We start from the raw sequence: 13,134 nt of genomic DNA on the forward strand, positions 1-13,134 counted from the left end.
TACAGAGGTGGACACTAGAGAGTACAGAACCTGAAGCATTTCAAAAGCAAGTGGACATTCCTCACCCCAGCAAGCTGCAACAGGCACTGCATCAGTCTGAGCACTTGTTAAATCACCTCCACATTGCAGCTACTGTCTTACAACATTACCTCTGTTTTGAAACAACACAGAACATCTAAGTGCTTTCTAAGTTTGTTTCTTTGTTTCTTTGTTTAATGGTAGCTTTTGACTTGGTGCAGTATAATCCTTACAACTTTTACTTTGGGTTTTGTAGGATTAAAATTATTATTATTATTATTTTTCATGCTAATGTCATTACTACATATTAGCATGTGTTGGTTTTTTTTCTTTATCTTTTTGCCTATTTTGACTATATCCAAGCTTCACATGGAAGGCTTTGGCTGTAGCTTCACAAGTCTGAATATGATGCATTAGCTGTCCCCACCTGGGAATAAATGCTGATAGAGAGGATGGTGTTGCTTACTGATAATTGTTGCTCTGCAAAATTTGCACCTGTTCCTTCTTAAGTTTTTGCAGGATGGAGTGTGGTCAAAGGTGATATATAAAAGTGAAACTCTGGTGCTGCCTTGCTGCTTGTCTCAAAGGAAGAGGACTTTGAGCTTGTTTGGATCAGTGGAGCTCTTTGTGATGCTATTAGGTCACACTGATTCATGAGGCCTGAAACTTCTTGATTGAGGGAGCAATGCCCAGCATGACATTTTGCAAGGTTTGGATTTGCATTTTGGTCTTATCTTGTGTTCACATGCTTGAGTTTCAGCTCTATCCAAACTTATCTCCTTCTCATAGATAGGCCAACTGTGACAAGTTACATGGCTGCAGTTGATGAAGTTCATTTGTGGTCTATTAATCCGAGTCTAAAAGTACCAAAATAAATCCAAATCAAACTTTCTCATCCAACTTTTGACTCAGTTCAGCATATTCCTGTTTAAAACAAAGAGTTACTGGATAAGAGAAACCAGTGCAGACACTGAACGGATGTGATAAAATGGGGTAAATCTGTTTCAGTAGAAGTACATGATTTACACCACCTGAGGAACACGGAAAAAAAAACCAAACCAAATCTGGAATACATGGGAATTAATCAAGCTGGTTGCAAGTGAGAGCAGATGGAAATTAATAGGTCTATGCACTGACTGAAATTATTATTTATTTCTCCTTGCATTAGTAAGCTTTTTATCTCTTTCACTTTTTAAAATAGGTGTTGTCTGAAAAACCAAAGCCTTTCTACCTCTCCAGCTGGTATAGCTTTGACACACTGGAGTTTAGCTGATCTAGTACTGTTAATGTACTTAGTTAAAAGCATTCAGTGCAATGTATGTGCACGCTTCCATCAGTGTAAATTACTCATGCTGTGTGTCATGCATTCACATGTTTCTGGCGTAGTTCCACACAGTATAATAGGATAGCACTAAGAAGCTGCTGCCCTCAAGCTGAGGTGCAGGTGCTGAATACAGGCAGCTCTAGCCTATCCTGAAAGGAAGGTTAAAAGGTGATGGATTTATCCAGCTTTCTGGCCAACCATACTGGCTCAGTGAAAAGGGATTAGAGTGCATGCATATTCAGCCAATTAACCAGTTATGTGCTGGTAGCTTCACCATATGGTCCAGCTTGTCATGCAGAGACAGCATTTTACAAGCCCTCTCCTATCAGATGGCTAAGGACTTTATAAAATATGCATGCTTGAGGCCTCTGTTCATGGTTATGACATGGTATACAACAGAGGAATAGGGACACGCAAAAGAGACCCTCTTAAATTCTGTTCCATTTCATTTCAAGATTGTGAGGGAGCTGGGGGCCTGGAGGATGGACGTGCACAGGCTTGATTTGCTAATTCAACATTTGATTGCCTCAGGAAGTCATTTGTCAGCTCATATGCTCCTTTATGTTTCAGAATCATTTTTAGTTGCAAGTAATTCTCATTTTCTCCCTCATATACACATGCATACAATCCATCTCTCAGAAATCATCTGCCACATATTTCCTGCTTGCTAGAAATAGAAAAGGCCTAATTGAAAGCCTGGAGAACTATTTTTGTCATGCCAAATTCACAACCATTTCAGGTGCAGGCTATGCCACCAGTGCATGGTGAATTATCACAGAAATGCTGTTCAATTTCACTTGTAGTGTAATCTTGAAGAAACATCATAATTGACAGAACACCTTACTCATTCTCAATGAAAACACCTCCTTCTCCCCCTACAGTCTATGCAGCTTGTGTTAGGGTGTAACTCCTCATCTCCAAGGCCATTGGCATGGGAATGCTGAATGATCTGTGCTTCCAAATGTGTAAGTTCAAATACACAAAGCTGCATTACATGATGCTGGTGGGCATGTGGCAGTGCACCCCATCTGGTTCCTAGGTAGGGGACAGTGCAGTGTTTAATATTCTAGGTCCTTATCCTGCAAAGCACACGTTGAGCTTCACCCTGCATGAGTGACCCCGCTGATTTCAGTGGGGCTACTCACACAGCTAAGAGTTAATCCTGAGTAGGTACTCTGCTGGATAAGGGCTATGGCTATTTATGTCGTGTGAGCCTCCTATCTTGAAAACTGAGCTGCACGGCAAATTCCAGATAAATTTTATATAAGAGAGACAGTTTGCTGTCCTTTGTGTCCCCACAAATCATGTTCAGAGGGTCCTTATCTGTGGTCCACTGTCCTGCTGCTAAGCAATTGTTCGTTGTGTAGCAGCAGTACCACTGAAATGGGTTTTGCTGTACATGCACATTCATTCTTTTGGAAACCACAGTAAGTCTCCTACACAAGTTAGTCTCATTGTGGATTTCCTGGCTGCATTTTTGACATCACGGACAGCCCACAATATCAAAACCCCATGTGATTTCACAGTGCTCAGAGTACTGATCTAGTACCATTTGCTTTTTTTCTCTTCAGTCACATTACTGGGAGAAAAGCCCTCTTTCAAATGTCTTGTTTCTCCTCAGTCTTTCTGTTTCTCAGCCTTAAGCCCAGAAACATTTTTTCAGTGAAAGTTTTCTTGCATCTAGTTCACTTTAAAGCTGAACTTAGGTACTGACAAAATAAGTCTTCCAGACTTTTCTTTGTAAAAAACTTGGCCAGCTATGCCTCTGGCTACTCTTGATCTAATAATGACCTCAGTACTTATGGCTTGCAGTTTGTGCTCTTTGCTTTTATTTAATAAAATGTCAAGGGGAATTTTCGAAAGAGATAATGGGTTTAGGATCTGGAATCTTCCAGAAAGTAGGTGTCAGCTGAATATCTGTACTCTTAGAAGTACTTATCACCCTCTTAAGGTTCAATACATTCATTTCTCCCTATCTTTTGTGTCTGATAAAATTCCTCAGGAACCAAGAATCAGTCAGAAATCCATTTTTGCCTCACACTGAAAATTTCTGAAAAATGACTTAGTGGTGCTTATTCAAATGTGAACTGCAGCTATAAGGAACAGAGGCAGGAAGCGAATAATTGCTTTTCCAAGACTTCAAACTACTACCAAGGTCTCCATCTTCATGAAAGAGGGAAGGTATGCCCTACACAAGCATCACTGTTGGGTTTTCTCCTATGGTTCCAAGCAAGGAAAGCTTTGGGGAGACCCTGCTATCTGGAAGCAGTGAGGTAGGTCGTGTGTGGTACCTTTCGCTGTGAGGAGAGTCTCGGTAGGAGTCAGGAGTCTCTCTTGCATGCCGGAGGAAGCTGTTGCCTTCCCTTGGCCCACCAATGCCATTGAGGCGGCCTCGTGGCCCTGTTGGGCTGGTGTGCCTGCTATTCTCCACTGAGGAGCTGACGAGCACAGAGTGGCTTTCGGAGAGTATGCTTTCGGTATGGCCGTTACTCCAGCTGAAGGAAAAGATGAAAAAGGAGCAGTGTGAGATGAGAAGTTTAATCAGGGGAAAGCAAGGATTCTTATGCAGCTCTGGATGTGCAGCACAGCCTTAGGGCTGGTAATTATTTTTTAATTATAGGAATCCATGTACACTGACATAAATTTTTATGTGTGGGTAAAGTAAAGAAGAAGGACATTCTTGTCTCCAGTAGCAGAGACTGGTCTTTTGTTTTAAACAGAGCTGTCACTCATTTAGCAATTGGCAAATACTGAAATTCACCCGAAAAATACTGGAATGGCATTCACTCAATAAAACACTTTGTGAATTCCTGGAAAGATAATTATCTAGGTGACGTGACATCATAGTCATAAAATAAAAACACTATAAAAGGAGCTTAGAATTTTCTTTTTCTTTTTCTTTTTCCTTTTCCTTTTTTTTTGTTTTTGTTTTTGTTTTTGTCTTTGTTTAAAAAAAAAAAAAACAAACACCATCTTTTCTGTTTTGCTGCAACAACAGGATGATAGTTCGGGTGCTACTTTACTTCCCAATCTAGTACCTGTGGCTAGGTGTCTGGGTGACTGTCGTGGAGTGATGTGTTGTTGAGGTGTAGTGGCTTGTGGAAAACGAGGTCTCCGTTTCTCGCTCAATGACACGTTCACTGGAGATTATGTTTTTTGAAACGTACTGCTATAAAAAAACAACATACAAATGTCAACTTTATAAAACAGAATTTACAGCATATCCTCACACACAGTTATGCACACAAGAGCACAAACGTTCTCACCCAAATACAGGCAGAAACTGCACTAACACACTCAAGCACTTCCATGTACACATATCACATCAAACATCAAAATAGAAGGAAAGAAATAAGAAAATTAGCAAATGACTGCATCATAATCAGGTCATGAACAACATACATATGTAGGAAATGAATGAGAAATCCTCGTGGATGGAGACACAGAAAGGTAATCCACACATTGGTACCAGATGTCCGATGGACAAGACAGCAGTAGTTAATTAACAATGGCAACTGCTCATTGCACTATAGATATCTGGGCAGGAAATAGCTATTTTCAGTGCCAATGGCTGCAGCACAAGGAATGACTGACAGAATGACCCAAAGGCTTGTGAGGTGGAGCTGGAGGCTCAATCTCCTGAATAAAACGCTTGGAGGTTATTGTAGGAATCACAATTTTCCCCTAAGTAAACTCCTTGTTTCCCTTCCTTTAAAAATCTGGGCATGGATTTAGTTTTTTTTGAGGGGAAATATTACAAGCTGAGTTCTTCTAAAAATGTGCCTTGGCCCTAGATAAAGCTAGCAGCCTTAACAGAACCAGAGGCTTATATAAAGGTTTAGGTGCTGAATGGTTCTTTCCACGCTGTGCTTGGACAAAAGGCAAGGGGATACCTGTGGATTACTGGCCCAAGCCACTTATCCCCAGCCAGTGTATTGTCCAGGTGAGGACCTCACTCAGGCTTTTACCCAAGAAGCTGCTTTTTTTCCTAGCTTTTCACAAACTTAAGCTGATGCAGAAGTTGATAGTGTCTAACTCTTTCCATTCTCTCTGTGTAAAAAGCCTTGCATTGCTGGTACATTTGAGTGGAGAACTGGAGTGGGCATCACAACTAGCACTGCTCCTTGGAAAGCAGTGTTGAGGAGCCTGAAGCATGAGTTCATATTGTGGATGGCAGTTGCCATGGCACTGGCAAACAAGGCTGAAATGTGGGCAGTAAAACCTACATTCACCAGCTGGACATTGTCTGGTGGTGGGTTGGGGTGGTGTGGCCCATTCGCCATGTTCATCACATTGTTCCTCTCTGAGCGAAGGCTCTGCCGAAGGCGGTCATGCAACTTTTTCCTCTGCTTCCTGTACATGAAACACAGAATTGTTTTTAATAGACAAAAGCAAAGCAGCTGCATCTTTCAGCACGACAACAATGATGATAACAATAATAAAAATACTCTTTCTTGCCAGAACTTTCCCCACCGCTGCAAGATCTCAGAGTTACTCCTAAGATCACAGCACTAATTGCAGCTGGAGCTGTGGGGACCTGCAGAAGGGAGAGATGTGTGGGCACCCGTCCAGAAGTCATCAGGCCACAGAGGGACATGAAAACGTGTGAGGGTGAAAGAGGCCATTTCCAAGCCATGCTCTGTCTCTGGAGAAACTCTTTAGTGCACCCCAAAGGGAAGTAGGAAGGATTTTAATCCCATCACCTTGCCACCAGCCCACAGCCATGATCAGACTTCTGACAACTCGCTGGCATTCACTTCTCTGCTACACAGGGAGCTGCCACCCAATACAGGGTGGCCTCCACTTCAGGGCCTGCCCATGGCTGTTGGCAGTAGTGGCAAGGCATACCAGAGGCCTGCTTTCTGCTTTCTCTTTGGCTTTGCCTCTGTTTCATAGGTAGGCTGATGCGTCTAACAGTGGCAAAGTTTAAAAGCATGGCTAAGACTGGGGCTAATTTGTGATACTGCAGCTACATAATTTTTCTATGGGATTCATATCCTTACCCCAGACATACTCCTTACATACAGACATGTTAAAGAAGCCAAGAGTGCCAAGAAAGCCTGAGAAATAGTACCAAGTGAGTGGGTGTATGAGGTATGCCTGAGACTGCAGCCATCCTGGAAGCTCTGGAAGGTTTCATTACAGTAACATCAGACTGACTCTGAAACCTAGTAATTACCAGGCAGATGCCAGGTTTGTTGACACATTCAAAAGAATCATCAGTATTTTCTATAAGATAATGGTCTTTGGCTGATTGAGACACTTTTATTGTGTGTTATCTTCAGCACCATCCTGCCACAGAATCCAGGAAAGTGAAGGGAGGATGCAAGTTCCAATACATTGCAGAGAGCATATGACCTTGGCTGTGGTAAGAGCTGAAATATTCTCAATTCCCTAAGCTGTATGCAGAAGTGCAGATATTTTTGGAAGGATAGGATACTGTAGGACATAAACATTTTCAATCCTGTTTTGAACTCAAGGGGATGATTTCAAGTTTCCCAAAAAGGAGGGGCAGGGGGAAGGTGAACAATATGCTGAAGCTTGATAGCCGGGAAACTTAAAGACAAATAGCTTGACACACTGCATTTTAAATATTCTAAGTGTATGTCTGGGCCTGGATGGTAGAAGACATTTGATTTATGTTTCTCTACGTGAATGGTGTAAGTAGACACAGCTGCCTAGAATATGTACCTGTCTCAGCAGGACACAGTCTGAGGTCCACATGGGCTTTGTGTTTGGAGGATAAATAAGTCACAGCTCCCCAGGCATGATATTAAGATGCACGGGTGGTTAAGGTGAATGGAGAGTTCATGGCAGAGAGGTATCTGAGCAGTTACCAAAAGGCCAGCATGGGCTCAGAAGGTGCAAAGACAAGTTTAACCTGATTTCACAGTACCCTTTCATGGGACCCTGGAGCTGTGTTGATGGTACTTGAGGATGACCTAATTCCCTCAAGCTGGTAGATAAAGTGAGTTTTTGAGGGAGTTTCAATTCAGTGTCTATGCGGCTGATATCCTGGCACTTACTGCTTTGGAATCTACTGCTGTAATATTTCTACACTGCTTTCCAACTTCAGTGATCATTATACTTTCATTTCGTGTACTTCAATGTGTGCCATTTGTTCTGTAGTAAAAGAATACTAGCTAAAAACATTACTCCAGGAAACTGAGGAGAAAGAATAATGGGAGTGATAACAAGTGCTTTGCTAATACTAAAGAGCTTTTCCTAATGCAAGTGACTTGCAAACAAAGCTTTTCTAAATTGGGACTCAGTGCCAGAATATGTTGCCTTAGGATTTGACCAGTAGCATCTCTTGTAAAGAGACCTACAAAACTGAAGCCATTTAATCTTATTTGATATGTTTTCCTGACACCATCCCAGGATTTCCACTAGTTTTTTCTATATTGGGAAGAAATGGCTTGTGGGGAACATCCGACTGATAGCAGTCTGGTGTCAGTGCTGAATTTGGAGGGCCATGAACTGGCAGCTCACTTTCATTCCAACCAGGTGTGTTTGAAAACACTTCAGTTTTGGCTAGCAGTGATTGCTGATATCTGGGACTAACTGTGACACAGCATCCACTATGGGGGTATTCTGTATGAAAGCTGTACCTCAGAACCCGGATTAAATGTTTGCTTAAAGTCGTGGAGATGCCTTTGCTAATTCAAATGAACTTTGGATTGCAAAATATTTTGTTTAGCTACTCTGGTTTGGCTGTTGCCATTTCCAAAATGAGTAATTGATCTGATTCTTTATTTACGTTCAGTGGTTCTCAGTTCCCCGCTGACCATTGGTGCAAAGGTTGTGGGTAGGTGCTGCATGTGTGTAGCTGCACTCTTTGAAGGGACAAATGATATCCCCCACCTCAAGCTTTTAACACATTCATTATTGGTAGACCTTGCAAGGAAAACTAACAACCCAGTTGCTAGTCAGGCCTTGCAACAGTAAATCTAAATGTATATACAAACGATAAGGGTTTTCTGTGTTTTGGTGTGAAGATTTATAAGGACAACCAGAAGTTCTGGCAGAACAAATCCTGCTGATGTTTAGTATAATTTATGGTCCACAGTGTCTTGTGCATGTTTGAGAATCACCCCAGTAATTCACAGAGACTCAAGGAATGCATTAAAGCATCTACTTTTTCATTGGGAGCACTTTCACACTTGGTTCTTTGGCCTTTGCAGTTTAGTAACTCTTAGCACTGTTAATCTTGTTCTTGAGTATAAACAAACTAGGCTGATCTTTAAAATTTACTGCTGGCCAGAAACACAATTCCACTGTTGGGGTTTGCTCCCATCCAGCCAGGAGTAAACAGAAGTATGTAATAAATGAATTACAAGTTGATGAATCACAAATGAATGGTGAGAGATCTTTTAGAGAATCTTTTAGATACCTGTCTTATTTTTGCATTGCAGATTGACACGGAGAGCTGCACCCTCCTTGTCTGAACCATAGAGCACTGTTCACTGGGCTGTCTATTCAGTTCTACTGTGGAAAAACCCAGTTAAAACTTTGTGCTCAGAGAAGTAGAAGCTACAGTCAACAGGGAAGCCCTGATCAACAACCATATGTATAAAAAAGAAAAGTTTACTTGGTTTTGCAGTAGGCCACCACACACATGATGCCAACTACTAGAAGAGCAATGCAAATGCCAGTTATTGTCAGCACCCGTTTCTGGTACAGTTCCTCAGCTTCTAGAAAAGGACAAAAACAGAGAAGGTCACAACATGGAGGATAGCTAGGCAAAGAACACACTGTCAACAGCTGACATGCTACATACCACTGCACAGATTCACACAGCCACACCAAAACACATCTACCACACTTCAGGCAAACTCATTATCGACTGCAAGGAGAACAGGACTACACTGTATGCTCTTACACAGTATGAGGGATGAGTGATCATCCGTACAATTACAGTCAAAAGTAATCACTTTTTGTTTACGACAACAAGAATAATATCCAAGAGAAAATGTCACAATTGACAAACACTCAGCATTTGCTGGAAATAAGAATGCAACACACTAACGTAATAACATAAATCTGCAAATGCTTAGGAAGTTTTGCTCTGCAAAGACAGCTGAAATGAAGGCCAATTTTATAGACCTTTTTGATAAATTTATTTTCTTGCTGTTTTTTTGGACTGCTTTCAAATCCAATATCCCTCTGCCCCCATGCCAACTGGTATCTCAGTTGTCTTTACAGGAGAGATTTCAAAATATCCTTCTACATTTGAGACATGAGCTTGGCTTGTAATCATAATACCATTGGAAATTAATATATATTTTGAGCTCTGGTCATAGGTTTCTCCTATGCCCCTCAAAAAACCCAGCAACATCAAGAACAAAAAATGTGTCTTGTATCAGAGAAATGTTACATTTTAACTTGCATCTCTTCATGTCTACCTAAGGAACTGCTCTATCTAGAGTGGCAACTTGCTCAGTGATGAGAACTTCTTGCTGATCTCATTCATGAGACATATTTTACTATTATAAAGATGTTAGTAGCACCAGTAATGTTTGGATTGGATCTACTCTTGCATTCCAGCCTTGATCACTCTTGGCAGAGAGCATCAATGCATATTGTACAGGGGAAATGTTACATAAGATGTTCTGAAATGGAGACAAGCATTCTGTGTTGACACAAGAAACAGATTTTATGAATGCAGATTTGCATTCCTGTTTTTAGCAGAAAATAGTGTATCTGGCTTGTTTTGGTTTTTTTTTTTTGTTTGTTTTTTTTTCTTCTCAAATCTTATTTTTGACAGTCCCAAAAACCTGCCCTGGAAGATCTGGTCTGGAATTAGATCAAACGGCAGCGCTGTCCACAGAACACCAACAGGTGATCACAAATAAATGAGTGAATAAAAGCCACACAGCTCCTCACTACCATGGGGATAAACGTTAGTATTACTCCTACCCAGAGGCACTCAACAAGAACATAAAAGATCTGTGGGACAATTCACTATGCGGTTCAAAGAAGTACCTCTACGTGCTGGTCTCTCACACATAAAGAGAGTCTCTGTCCAAGCTCTGCATCTCTTAATGCTATCCTGAAAGGAGCTTAAAGGAGTTTGGGAGATAAAACATTATGGAATATGATCTCAGAAATGGAAAATGTACCAGCAAAGAAAGGTGCCTCTCTGGTCAGCTTAGGAGAAAACCCTCCTCGCTGTGGAGGGAACATTCATTCTACCAGAGCGTTTTCTGTCCTTATTTAGTTCAGTTTAAAAATTAGGGGCACAAAGGTGCACAGGGGTGAGCTCAGGACTGGGATTCGTGACAGCTTGCAGGACCATACCTATGTGCTTTTCTGGGGAGGAAGGGAGGCCAGGTACTGTGACCCTGAGCAGGAAGAGCAAGGGATTAAATCCCTGGAATTTGTGTGGAGTTTTGGATAATAAAGGTGATTGTTGTCTATCCTAACTGCTAAGATGGCGGTGGGATTGCTGAAGCTTTTGTTTCGGAAATGTGGTTTCAGTCACTGTAATTAACTTATCTAAAATAGCTGTTAATTAATTTAATAAATGTTGTGGCCAACTGTTGATGCATGGCAAGGTGCCAGCTCAGATACTACCCAATATCCAGTGCTGAGATTTTCAAAAGATCAGCTGAGCATTAGCCTTCCAAGATTTTCCTGCCTCAAAGCAGCTACTCATGGCTGAGATTCAGAACAGATGGCTAATCTTCCATGTGACAAATAGCCAAGTGAGAAGAAATCTTCATTTCTCTGATACAATGCACCTTCCCATAGAAACAATTCTTCCCACAAGCCAAACCCACTGTAGACCAAAACACCAGAAAAACAGGTCATGAGCACTGTCAGACAAAATTAATAGCATTGATTATTAACAAGGGAGAGGGGAGAAGAAGTGAGTTTGGTAAAACTAGGATGCTGCAAAAATGTATTAAAGAAAAAAATAAATAAATTAATAACTCCAAGAACAGAAATTCAAAAAAAGGGAGGGAGGAAAAGGCTGAATATCCAAATAAAAGGAGGACAAAAAGAGGCAGGGGAAAAACACAGAAAGACAAGGTTAGAGGGTTGAGAAATCAACTGCAGGCCTGGCACAGCATGCTTGATACTGGAAAAAAGAGTGAGGAAATGCTCAGGGGAAAAAAAAAAAAAGAAAAAAAAAGAAAGAAAAAAGGCTGAAGCAGAATCTGAAGGGATTTCTCATACAGCATAACTCCTCACCTAGGCTAGTTAGTGGCACTTGATCCCCTTCCCATTTGTGCCCTTTTTGAAAGCGCTTATTAGTTAGCCATGGAAATGGTGTATTACAAGGATGTCACAGGAAACAGGAGAATTGCGCTAAGCAATTTAGGGGAAAATTTGAAATGCTTTGAAGCTACTTTTTCTTTTATTTTTGGTCATGCTGTCAGCTGTTAGCTTGTGAAAGCAAAATGAATAAATACATTTCAACCCATTTTCCTTTGATGGAAAAGGAGAGGAGGAGGATTAAGTAAACAGTGGAAAGTCTGCTTGGTCGTTTATACTCAGGATATACTGCACTGACTCAGGAGGGTTACTGCAAGCGAAGGCTGTTGCAAACAAGCTGGTGATCACCTTGCTAATGCTGTCAGGGGACTGAGGCTTGCTGCATGTGTGAACTCTCCTGGGCTTGCATGGAAGGAGGGTGCAGTAAAGGAACCAGGCTGTGGGTAAAGCTGTGAGTGATGCTTCTCACACAGCCACATCTGTGGGTTTGCAGGTTTCTGAGGACCTGATTTCAAGGGCCAAATCCCACACCTGTCAGAGCTCTGGCAACCTAGCCAAATGGGACACACATGAGCAGCACTGCTGTCACGCCCTCCCCAAATTGGAAGGAGAAGTGCATCCCCAGAAGGGCGGGCCAGCTCTGGGGCTGGACTTCCCAAGAATTCCTGGGTGTCTGTAGCAGTGGCACTCACAATCCAGAGTCCTAAGTAGGCCTCTTGGATTATTCTGTGATTCCATGGTTCTAAGACTTGAAGACACTAAACCCCTCTACATGCAGCCCTTCAAACATACTCATAATGTAATTAATTTTACTTCATCCTAATTTATACATAATTGATAGTCTTACATTTTCTATATTTTAAAACTATTATTTTTACAGGTCCCTAGTGTTGGTTTTTGTTTTAGTTTTCATTTTTAAAGAATTCAGTTCTTTACCAAGAGATGGTTTCACTCGTTTTGAAAGCAAGGTTTGTAAATTAGGTTCTTTTAAAAGGATTTTAATATAATTTCTCATATGTTAGCGTAGAAATGTGTCTTCAAATACAATTTAGTATATATGACTTAGAATTAATATTATCTTGTGATAATAACAATAAACTCGGTTGTGACAGATTGTCTAAATTTAGATTTGTTGTGGTTTCTTCATAGTTCATGGCTAAGACTACTGACATTTTATGTGGATATTGTTAATAAGAACATGAACTAAAACTGTATGAATACGATCAATGCCTAGTTCTTCTCATTTGCCAATAGTTTTAGGAGACTCCATGCTAAACCTGACTGGAATTCCAAGAGTTAGCCTGTTAAAGAGATGCATTATTTACATTCATATTCACTAAATGTTAGTGGGGTGAGTACAGTCTCTTCACAAAGAGGACCTGAAGATGTGTTTTTATTCCCTTTAAAGTGTAGCACAATAATACTACTCACTACCAAAATTCTTGGTTTGGTGCAAATGTAGAGCTTGTTATCAGAAATAATACTGAACACATCTGCTGACTTCAGGTCTGTTTATGTTCTGTAAACCTTCATTTAAGTTCCTAAATAACTTTCAGTTCAGTGCTTATTTA

General features: G+C 41.0%; 1 protein-coding gene across 10 annotated transcripts in view; it reads right to left on the minus strand.

The window, feature by feature from the left end:
* Window positions 1–13,134, minus strand: part of NRG1 (neuregulin 1) — a 290,747-nt gene that overhangs the window by 5,868 nt on the left and 271,745 nt on the right. For 8 of the 10 annotated variants that reach the window (XM_015849626.2, XM_015849625.2, XM_032441234.1 and 5 more), the window contains 4 exons: window positions 8,934–9,036; window positions 5,569–5,695; window positions 4,381–4,511; window positions 3,634–3,837 (listed from right to left, as the gene is read on the minus strand). In XM_015849626.2, the coding sequence (XP_015705112.1) occupies window positions 3,634–3,837; window positions 4,381–4,511; window positions 5,569–5,695; window positions 8,934–9,036 (565 nt within the window). The remainder of the gene's footprint in view (window positions 1–3,633; window positions 3,838–4,380; window positions 4,512–5,568; window positions 5,696–8,933; window positions 9,037–13,134) is intronic. The other 2 variants (XM_015849619.2, XM_015849620.2) reach the window with 2 other exon arrangements.

Source organism: Coturnix japonica, chromosome Z (genome assembly GCF_001577835.2).
Source record: "Coturnix japonica isolate 7356 chromosome Z, Coturnix japonica 2.1, whole genome shotgun sequence".
Classification (NCBI taxonomy): Eukaryota; Metazoa; Chordata; class Aves; order Galliformes; family Phasianidae; genus Coturnix; species Coturnix japonica.